At 35.7% G+C, this 12,353-nt stretch overlaps 1 protein-coding gene across 1 annotated transcript in view; it reads right to left on the bottom strand.

The window, feature by feature from the left end:
• LOC129269868 (methyltransferase-like protein 27) overlaps positions 1-12,353 on the bottom strand; it is a 30,941-nt gene continuing 18,588 nt past the window's right edge. Inside the window, exons 5-6 of the mRNA XM_064105366.1 lie at positions 6,664-6,759; positions 1-3,604 (exon numbers count right to left, since the gene is read on the bottom strand). Of these exons, the coding sequence (XP_063961436.1) occupies positions 3,399-3,604; positions 6,664-6,759 (302 nt within the window). The 3' untranslated portion in view covers positions 1-3,398. The remainder of the gene's footprint in view (positions 3,605-6,663; positions 6,760-12,353) is intronic.

Here is a 12,353-nt window from a genome sequence, read left to right as displayed (position 1 = left end):
GGAATATATATTTATTTTGGTTGGCAAAAGGAGGCCAAAACTTGTCATGATTTGTTTATGTCGACAGAAGCGTCACCTTTTTCTTTGGAAATTTGTAGTTGTCTCGAGAGGGAGCCCTATTTTTCGGACATGATGATGTGGCACGAATTTTGAATAAGTCAATTTCACAGACATGCCGTATTTCTCTGTTTTGATGAGCCCAATGTTGTAAGTACAGAATACATCATTTATCATTGTATTTAATGTTTCAATAATTATATGTATCAATAACTTCGAAATATGTTGGCTCTATGTTTTTTTTTTTAATATCACCTTTATTCAAAACAATTAAAACAAAGGGAAGTTACAAACAATGAAAATAAGTCCAGGTTACTCGTTTTTTTAGGACGAAGTACAGGACTAATAAAATATTAAGAGTAGAAATGGTACGTTTAATTTTGAAATCAATTTGTGCAGGTGTGGGTTATGTATGGTACGTGTATTGCTGTACTGTAGTGGAGATGTGTAGACGTGTACATGTACCAAAGCGATGATAGGTGTAAAGACGTAGATGGAGAAATATGATTTATGTGATGAACATTTATGAGCCAGCATGTTATATGCTGAAGCTGAATGAATGAATAGCTTCAGTTTGGTTGCAAAATAGATTGAAGTTGAGGATTAATGTGTTTGCATTGCCTATAGGCACTAGCTCACTGCAACCATCCTGCCTGTGGGGAATCTACAGGTAGGACTATGGTATGCCAATGCTGTACAGAGCACATACTTTAAAAAATCATTAAAATATCACTTGTGTGACCAAAATTACTAATTTCCATACAGTTGCAATTTATTTTTCATTAGTAACTTGGGAAAAAAATTTATTCACCAGAGCGCTTAAAAAATTGAATTTTTGGCATATTTTTGTGTACGCCCTCTATTGGTGGAAAGTAATATGGCAAGAAAATTTTCATTTTTCAATCTCTATTTTTGATTAAGAAAAAAATAATTTAAAGAATCAAATTTACTTAAGAGCCAAGTTATATGATGAATAGCTGTAATGAAAACTCAGTGTAAAAAAAATAAAGCATTTGTCCCAAAGAAAAAGAGAAAATAAGCCAAACATTGCCACCCTTATTTTGCCACACAAGGAGATATAACAGAGAACAAGCTTATATCATAACCTAATTGTTCATTGAATGAGTGCCTATAGGTTGAGTGCACAAGTTACGATTACAGTGCGCATATTTAATTAGGTCAGCACCTTTTCTTGTGTATGATTGTATTGCCAAGCAAAGGGTAATTAATAGGATGGTAAAATTGTTGATGTATTTGTTTGTTTGCTCATGTTTTGGGGAAAATTGCGAATATTTATCGGTGACATATAATATAGCTACATAATAAGGAATTATCATAGACAAATCATATTGATAGTATATAATTTCTTTAACAACTGTTGTTTGCATTCATTGAGGCATAAACAAGAAACTAAGGTGAAACAGGATAGATCGTTGAGAGTTATGTTGTTTATACCTGTGATTTATATAGTACATGGATGTTATTCTTTCTTGGGCATATGTTGGTCCTGAAAAGGACCACCCAATCTCGACGTTTCGACAAGTGTGTTCTTGTCGTCCTCAGGAGAATTCTCCTGAGGACGACAAGAACACACTTGTCGAAACGTCGAGATTGGGTGGTCCTTTTCAGGACCAACATATGCCCAAGAAAGAATACATGGTGTACCGTGAAACCTACTACACTATTCTTCTTCGCCATGGAAACCTTCAGAAATTATACATGGATGTTATTGAGAAGGATGTTGCCATGTTCGTATATCAGATTCTGTATGATTTCATTGTTTCATTGAATTGCAGGTTGAACCTTGCTATTGCCATTTTAACGCCGCATGATCTCTCAATCGGGCTGATTTGTGTGTCACGGTATTCTGTGGAATTAGAAGTTCTAACGTCACTTACAGAGGCCACTCGGTTTTACTTATAAGCAGAAGAATTCCTTACAAAAAGTCACAGTTTAATTGGATTGGTCGAGTTGGAAGTAGAACGCCAATTGGACCTAGCTTATTTTGTTTGGCCAGACTGTTGACGGGGCCCCGAACATTACACACAGGTTAGCGATTGATCGCTATAAACCTTTGTGTTATGAGCCCAAATCGTTCCTATTCCTCTGGACCAGACCAGATGCATAGATTCGCGCGCCAACGCAACAGAACAGTATACACGTATGGTAGGCACATGATGGTGCCCCAGCGCACAGGCGAAGGATTGTCAATGCATGCTGACAGCCAGCAACAGCTCTTTGGAAACAGAGCGATAGCACTGAACCTTAAAAAAAGTTGAGTGGCCCTGGCATGGCCAGATCGCACTCCTGTTATATGTTTGTGGGTGTACTTGAAAGCAAAGATCTTCAATAGGCCAACTGCAAATATTAAGGCGCTTCATCGTGGAAAAGAAATACCTATGTACATGTTGCGCCAAACTGGCGGGAGCCGAGTACACCGAGTTTCTCGAGAAAATCGCCACTTATATATGTACACCAATGTACAATTTTATGGAGGCCACATCGAGAATTGAGGGCAGGGGACTTGGGAGATATAGGAGAAACATATGGAAAATACCTTTTTTTATGTTATTTTTAATGCTCACAGTTTATTTGTGTGTGCGTGAGTGGATGTGCATGTAAGGTGGTGGTGGTTGGGTGTGTGTGTGTGTGTGTGTGTGAGAGGGAGGGAGGGTGTGTGTGTGTGGAATATACCAAAATACTCGGGGAGGATAACAAATTGAAGATTAATGTTCATACTTAAGCCTCTGTATTCAGCTCCAAATTCCTTCTCCTCTACGCTGGCCGGATCGTGTCCGGGTCAGCGTCAAAATTGCACTTCACTGGTTCACATCTGCAATACTTCTCCAGTTCATTCTCAAAGCATTAGCCACTGGACTATTCAGAGTTTTTTCATTCTTTTGTAATAAGATTTCTTACGTTTCTCATTGACTGATCTTGGGATATACCATTTTTATCATGACCTCTGGTAGGCCCATGTTTATATTTCAGACAACACAACTCTATAGCTGATGGGACATCTTTCTGGCTCTGTAGAATAGCTTTGAATCTTCGTTGTTTTGGAATTTGTCAAACAGATTCACTGAAAGTTTATGTATGTGCACATATAATAATGGGATATTCTGTTGATGACATGTGATAATTTTTTATCTATATTTATAATGTGTGGTGGTCGGAGGTATATACTAGTAATTAGGCTTACCAAATGTGAGCTTTCCACAATATAAAATATCATTCAGCTCTACTGTGATCAGATGCACTATTTATGTATTATCTATTTAATATTGTTGTAGATATAAAAGTCAATAAAGCCTTTCTTTTGCCAACGGTCACTTGGTATTTTACTCTTTCTGTGCTGGTAGTAAAACGTATGACAATATGACGCCAGGAATGTCGATGTTAATTTCTGTCGTGTATCTTATCACATCGTGCGACAGTTTCGCCAGAACGCCCTCTTCGACAAGATGTGGTAAGGTGCTTTTAAGTTTAAGGCCTCCAAGCTCTTCTTCAAAAGCTTTCTGTCGAGTCGCAATCACCATGTATCCACCTATTGCATGTAAATGCAGAAAGGATATATATGAAGAAGTGAAAAAACAACTTCGTTTAATGTTTCATTTTCTGTAGCTATTGCTGTTTCTGATGATCAATGATATGGTAAATTGCCAATTTGTCTACTGGAAACTCGTCCACTCAGCACATGGTCTACTTTCATTTAGTCTAATGCTATTCCGTCCATCAACACTTCGTCTAACAACCATTTGGTCCATTAACCATTTGATCCATTCATCACTTTGCCTAATCACCGTTTCGTCTATGACCATTTCGTCTCAGTTGGTCTAATATCAATTTCATTCTCATTCATTTTGCACAATTAACACTTAGACATTGCACAATTAGACCAAATGGCATATGGACTAAATGGCTATTGGACCGACTGGTTATTAGACGGAATGGCATTAGACTGAATGAAAGTAGACCATGTGGTGAGTGGACGAACTGATGGTAGACCAGAATAGTAGACGAGTTGACATTTGGACGAAATGGCATTAGACGAATTGGAAATAAACCAATGATATACCAGTAGCTATTGATCCCTCTCCATAGCTACTGGGGAACTCGGGATTTTACAAGTAGATCTATATCAATACTTCACTGATTTTACTTTCCTTGGTGAGTAAGCAAAATAGATCTAGAAAAAAGATCATTTTAGTTGGGTCATTTTGAACACTTTCGTGATCGTCGATCATTTATTATCTGAAAGTGTGACCAATTATCATAGGGTGTTCCCATGAGGCTGGAGATTACGATTGTCGACAGTAGAATTATCTTCTGTTAGCCACATTGTATAAAACTTGCTTGTTGCACCACAAATTGTTGCCCCTGCACAAATTGTCGCCGACAATTTGTGCAAAATTTGACACCGCAAATTGTCACCCCTGCACAAATTATTGTCGCCTCGTGCCGATCTCAATTTTTAAGCATATTGTGCCAATTTGTGTCGGCAAAAAGAAACCTAGAACCACAAATTGTCGCCTATCATAAATTGTCATCAACCACCAGTCTGTTGTGTGGTGTATGTGCGTCGGGGTGTGTGTCGTTGTTTGTGGTAAAGTGTTGAGCTTTGTGTTAGAGGTGAGTTTTGTGTTAGTGTGTGTGTGTGAGGGTTTGTATGTGTGTGTATTATAATTTTTTATTATTAGTTTCTTTTGGGGGTTATATCCACTTGGTCTAGCAATAGCAGTTGGTCGAACTCTCTGATCGCCTAATACCATACGAGCGAAACCCATTTGCTCTAGTTACCGTTTTGTCTAACTTCCACTTGGTGTAATGTATAGGACTTGGTCGAATATAATTGGTCGGTATAATCGCCGAATCGTCGAATAGCCAATTGGTCTAATGGCATTTTCGTCTAAATCCCAAATAAATATTTCCAGTCTGTTACAAGACTTGACCAAGTGGTGTTAGACAAATTTTATGTTAGATACTATACCAAATAGATATTAGACCAAATGGAAATTAGACGGAATGGTTAATAGGCAAAATTACAATTAGACCAAAAGGCAATTTACATTTGGGGAGGCTAATAGAAAAGCAGCAGAGCCAGTGGAAAATTTGGTTTTATCCACTTGGTCTAACAACACTCGGACTTATTCTAGGTTTGTCTAATAACACATGGGCTTAACCCATTGGCCCGTATTCTGAAGTCGGGTTTAACTTAAACTCAGGTTTAAAGTTGTGGTTTAAGTATGGATAGCCACTTGTTTCATAAATCACTAACAGTAGAGATATCATATTTCAGCTCATTTGGCTCTCAAATCATTCATAATTGTCTAGGATTAGGAAGTATAAATAGATGATTGTCTTCACCATCGATGAATCAGGAAAGAGCACAGTAAACATAAGATAAGAAACATACAACTTGATAAAAATTTTGACACTTTTGGCTTTCCATAACTTTAGCACAGAGTTAGACCATGGTCTAAGTTAAACCTGACTTCAGAATACGGGCCATTAGGTCTAATTTGCAATTGGTCTAATATATACTTGGATATTTGCTCTAATGGCCAATTAGTCTAATAGCCAAATGGTTTTATTGAATTTGCAACTCTACAACTTGACCTATTTTGTTTGTTTGTTTGTTAAGTGTTGAGTGAAATGTGGCGATAATTTGTGGCGTCCCCTCCTCCACAAATTGTCGCCTAAATTAGGCAACAATTACAGGGTGACAATTAGTGGTCTCAAATTTTCCACAAATTGTCGCGGGGAGACAATATGTGGTGCAACACTAGCTTTCATTTTCTTAACAGATGACTTTAGATTAAATGTAGCAATATTTTACGAAGCAATGGTGAATATACTCTTCGAACCAATGATCCAGCATATTTTTAAATTCTTGGATCTGGAAAATTACATAATTTTGCTATTGTAAAATGAAATATGTGGAAAGGTGATAATAGCTAGGTTGTGAATGCAAATTTATCATCATAATTACACACAGAACTCTTTCAGCGATGAGGATGCGATGTTTCATCTTTTTTTTTTTTTTGCTCGTTCAGTCTTACTGTATTCATTCAAACCTACACATTTTCACTTTCCCATACTTTTTGGTAATCATGTTACCTAAAAGCCATGTTTTTGTTAAACGAGTTATTTAATACCTACGATGTTATTTAAGGGACTCTGCACTTCAAAAATAATATCTTTCTGCTTGGTTCCTACTACTTATTGTTATTATCAATGTAACATATTCTATTTCTATCATATGCATGGTGAAAATAAAATAAACAAACGAACAACCAGTATAAGTAAATTAGGGTCAAATCAAATGTGTTACTAAAACCACTGGGCATTGGGAAATCTCCGAATATTCTAGCTAATGTGAGGTGCTCACGGTAGCAGGGGGGGGGGGGGGTTGTGAAATGCAAACTACGTTGAATTTTATTGAATTCCACCCACGCATCTAAATTCTAACATATATTATTTTCGATTAACTTTGCGTTAACTGATAACCTAAAGTTGTTGAAAGCACTTTCATTTTTTTTTGTATGTGTGTTGTAAGAATTGCATTTCGTTTAGGCCCTTGATATATTAATTCATCAACCTTACCGGGTTTTAGGAGGCGAAATATCTCTGGGAGACATGTCTGGTTCAAATGCGCACCGGGGACGAATGTTCCACAGGACATGACTACATCAAAATAGCCTGAATAGAAAAAAAATTAAGAATTCAACTTTGTGAATCGAAAAGAGGAGAAAGATAAAGCAACGGCGATTACATTAAAATATGGTTTCAATAAAATGTTGCAAGTAATTGAAATTGTGATATCATTTTCACTATATTGGGAACAGGAGGTAGCTACTATATTTTTGTTTTTTAACGCGCTCATATTGTCGGATAACATGGCAATTTTCATTTATAGAAGTTGCAAAATTATATAAATTCCTATGCACTAGATCCAACCCCATACAAGGGCTGGTTTTTGACAGTTTTAGATAATAGATTTTGCAAGTATTGCATCCGGAAAATACTATTAATCCTTTTGAAATAAAATATTTAAATCAAAACATTATAATCTCACTAATAAAGAAATACTGGGAAGGAAATAGGGGGAGGAGCTTATGTCGACTCTCTCGAGAGATATGTGTGAAGGCAATCGTTGACACATTAGAAAATACAGCAAGAGAGAAAAATACATCGTATTTTGATGTATTGTTTACCAAACGAATTTGACAGGAAGTAGAAAATCCATAGTGACCCTGACCATTTGGATATTGGACAGAAATCAGTATCTGTCTACTTTACCTATATTTACCATGTCATAGGGGTTGGTTTCTTGAGCTTTTTGGTCCAACGAGGGGGGGATGACCCTCACCCATAGCCCCTGTACAAAATGTGAAAATGGAAGGGAGTGGAATGCCACCCAACCCCACCCCGGGATCATCGCCGCCTATGCTACCCTGCAGGCATATTTTCAAAATCATTCGAGTTGTAGTCCTGTATATTACCTCCATCATTATACAGTATAGCACATATATTCACTTTGATTAGGTGCTCAAGTCGTTCCTATATCATCCTGGCTAAGCCGGTCTATCGACTCCGGCACCCACAGTTTTTTGATGAATTACTTCCTTCCAGTACCCATTTACCTCTCATGGGTTGAGTATTTATTCAATTCAATTCGTATTTATTTTTCACTCATAAAAAGAAATCAACAAAGTACAAACATATAAACAGATAAGATAGATGACACGAATATACATTAAAATCCAGTTAACATGAGTGAGGGCAGTGGCAAAAAAGGACGAACCTTATAAACGCCAACCCAAGATACTTAATGAAATAAATTGAAATAACACAATTATACTAAAAATTAAGAAAACAAAATACCGTACAGACCCTAGACAAAAACAAAACTACGATACTAGAGCCTACAATATTAATGCAAATGATAATGATCCAGTAAAAAAGTCTTATATTTCTTTTTGAAAACATTTAGAGATTTACTGTTACGAATTTGGCAAGGAATGGAATTCCAAATGACAGGACCCTGATAAAATATTGATTGTTTATACAAAGAGGTTTTAAAAAATGGCAAGTGAAAGTTTGATGCATTCCTAGTCATATGCATGTGTATGGAACTATTTGTACAGAAATATTGCAACAGTGTCTTCGGTAAAACATTATTATGGCAAGAGTACATGAAAATTGCAATGTTGAACTTAAATATATCTTGAAGTTTTAGTACTCTCAAATGACAAAATATTGGTTGAGTATGGGCAAGGTATGGGACATGATCTATTATTCGTATTGCTCTTTTTTGTAAAAGAAATAATCTGTTGATATGACATTTGAAAGAATTTCCCCAGACTGGGTTGCAATAATTTAAATAAGGTAAAATTAAAATATTATATAAAAGAATTAAAATCTCTCTAGGAAAGCTGCATAATTTGTATAATACACCAACATTTTTTCAATCTTGTTACAGATGACACCAACATGTTCACCCCAAGTAAGCTTATTATCAACGGTTACACCCAAGAATGTTAACGAAGACACCTCTTGAATCTGAATGTTGTTTAATTAAATATTTATATCAATATTATTTCTTTTTTTTATTTGAAAAAATCATAAAATGTGTTTTGGAGATATTCAAAGTTAACTTGTTTATTAAGAACCAGTTGGATATGTTGTGTAGTTCTTTATTGAATACACTTTGTAAAAAAAATCATGATTTTTATGGGACATGAACATGCTGGTGTCACCTGCAAATAAAATACATTTGATAACACTTGATACGTTAGGCAAGTCATTGATATATAGAGTGAATAGAAGTGGTCCTTAAATTGACCCTTGGGGAACCCCACAAGTGATTTGTTGAAGTGAAGATTTATTGTTGGCAAGAGTGACATACTGTTTACGATTACAAAAATAACTTTCAAATAACTTAAGAACATTACCACGAATTCCATTATGAAACAATTTACGTAATAGTGTTATGTGATCCAACGTATCAAAAGCTTTGCTCAGGTCAAGGAAAAGACCTATCATTGTTTCCTTATTATCAAGAGCATTTACTACCTTGTGAATAAAATATATTAATGCTGAAGCAGTGGAGTGATTTTTCCTAAAGCCATATTGATTGTCATTTAAAATATTGCACTCAGAAATAAAATTTAATAAACGGTTGTATATACATCTTTCAAAAACCTTAGAGAAAATTGGTAAAACAGAAATTGGACGATAGTTTTTTTAAATTTCACGGGCTCCATTCTTAAACACAGGTACAACCTTGGCTATTTTAAGTTGATCTGGGAAGACTCCCATGGCAAGACAAGCATTAAATATAGAACATAGTGGTATGCAAATAATATGAACAACTCTCTTAAGAATTTTGATTGTTATTTCATCATATCCAGGACTTGTGTTATTCTTAAACCCACTGACAATTTCTATAATCTCTTTTGGTGTAATAGGCTGAAAAAATAAACTTTTGTCGTTCTTTTTTACATAATCCAAAACATCAACACTATTTTCGCACTGCCCCAGCTAAGAAACAAGGTTTGGACCTATATTGACAAAATACGTGTTAAAACATGCACTCATTGCGATAGCATCTGTAACTTCCTCATTATCATTTAGAAGTGACTTGATGACTTTTCGTTTATTTCGCTGACCTAGTGCTTTATTAATTATTTTCCATGTATGACGTGAATTACCAGTAGCAGTTTGAAACTTACATTTGTGGTAAGATAATTTTGCAAATTTTATCATATTTGTCACCTTATTTCTTATGGTTTTATAAACGCTCTTTCTATATTCAGTAGGATTTTTTAGGTACTTAACATACATTTTATATTTCTTTTTACAAAGTTTATGCAATTCCTTGGTAATCCATGGTTTGTAATTCTGATTAATTTTTGCCTTACATGATTTTACAGGAAAACAATTATTATATACATTTAAAAAGGATTCTAAAAAAATATCATAACTGACACAAGGACTGGAATCATCATATACCCAGGAGACGTGCTGGAGAGCTTGACTGAATCGAATAACATTTCTTTCACTATAGTCCCTTATATTGCTGTTTACACATTCACTGGTTTTAACATGTATATTACTGATGGAAAAAATTGGAAAGTGGTCACTTACATCCGACAGCATGAGACCAGATAAAATGATGTTATCATCATCGTTTGTTATTATGTTATCTAAAACTGTGGCAGATCGTCCTGTAACACGAGTGGGTTTAAAAATTAATGGATGTAAAGAGTATGACAGAACAGTGTCAATAAATGTATTTACATAGTTAACTTTATCAAAACTTAACAAATCTATATTAAAATCGCCCAACAAATAAATAGTTTTCTTTTCATTGCACAACGTTTCAAGTATTGTTCTAAGTGAATTTAAAAACATAGCAACATATATGTCGACTTTTATATTCAATGTCATTTCTAATAAAAAAGCCTACACCACCTCCCCTTTTGCACGTTCTCCCTTGACCAATAAAAGTATAACCATTAAAATTATATATTGCAGTGAGAGCATTATCTTGTAACCAGGTTTCAGATAGGCCAATGACTGGGAATTTCAGATCCAAGCAGCTTAAAAATGATATTACATTGTCATAATTTCCTACTAAACTTCTACAATTAATGTGCATACATGAAAATAAATCTTTTAAAACAGTATCACTAAAGTTCCGGTTCAAATTCACATTAAAATCATTAGGTGTAAAATATGATTGATTACAGCTGTTAGTGTTACTATTTGCTGGAGTCAAAATCTCTGACAGAGTATTTACAGAATCATTATCAAAATTTTGAAACAGGCTTGAGACAGATAAAGACATAAAGATGTACACTACACAAACAGCAACACAATATACACAGCTAAAATGTAAAAATCTTACTCTACCGATCTAAAAACACATAAAAATACAAAGTAAACATATTACACATCAGAAAGCATTAAGCTGCCAGGTTTTAGAATATCTTAAATACACACTATTATTTTTATTGCCTTCCAAAGATGAGGAAGAAGGAGAAGAGAAAGAAGGAGGAGAAAAAGAAGGAAAAGAAAGAAGATGAAGAAGAAGAAGAAAAAAGAAGACGAAGACAAAAAGATAACAATAAGAAAAAAAGCTAACATGCTGTTAAGTTATTCATTATGTCATTTTACAATTTCCCAAGATCCTCAACACACGTGATCATTTTATTTGTGATTTGACCTCCTGAGTTCTTGACACCAGCAAAAATCCTTCCATCCGCAGTCCATGCTCGCAAGACCTTCTTGTGATGGCGTACATTATAGAAGATGCTCTGGTTGGTTTTTGTCAGGTCCTCGTTGATGAAAGTACCTGTATCCTTCAGCTTGATCCTTGCTTTGATGAATTTTGATCTCGTGCGATACGAACAAAATTTGACGATGATTGGACGGGGCTCTTTCCTTTCTCCATTTCTAGCCGATGAGACTCTGTGTGAACGATCTATATCATTGACATCTAGTTCAATTCCAAGCTTTTCCGTGGCTAAGTTACAGATGATTTGATCAGTGTTTTCAGTAGAGCTCTCACGAATACCATGGACACGGACGCTGTTTCTTCATGTGTACTGTTCCAGCAAATCAATCTTCCTATTCAGACCCAAGGTGCCATCCGATCTCTCCTCTTCTGAAGTTTTCATCCGAGCTAGCTCAGTTGATTTTCACTTTCGTCTCCAGCTCCAACAACTTTCCCTCCTGCTCCTCGAGTCTTTTCACAATTCCAGAAATTTCTTCACCAACTGCCTCTTTAACAGCCCTCCTCAGAATTTTCTGGAACTCCTCACTGTGCCCCAGTTCGCTGATGACATTCTTTGCGATCTCTGTAGATGACAACCTAGTATTAGGCATTTTCAATGTCACACATGAACAAATGATGTTACGTAATGGATAACAATAGAATGCGAATAGCGAACGGTGGACGTCTACACACGCATATACACAAAAAATTACTCACACCAGAGTGCATACATGGGACTGTTTAAATAAAACTGTCATTAAGTCCACACTAATGTAATGGAAGGCAAGAAAGTTGACTAAAAACCTGGCAGGTACTGTCTTCCAACTCCAACTAGACCATGCCTAGAGTCCCAGCTACAAATAAATAATGTCCTCTCCTGAGTAGAAACGTTAAGATATTGCGAAATATTCCAAAAAGCAAATTTAGGGGCAGACACGGAGACACAGACGTTGGCGACACATCATATTCAAGGATTATTGCAGGTATATTTATTGCTGGAGGAAATTGCCCC

Source organism: Lytechinus pictus, chromosome 10 (assembly GCF_037042905.1).
Source record: "Lytechinus pictus isolate F3 Inbred chromosome 10, Lp3.0, whole genome shotgun sequence".
Taxonomy (NCBI): Eukaryota; Metazoa; Echinodermata; class Echinoidea; order Temnopleuroida; family Toxopneustidae; genus Lytechinus; species Lytechinus pictus.
This window is presented reverse-complemented; position numbering and strand designations above follow the sequence as displayed.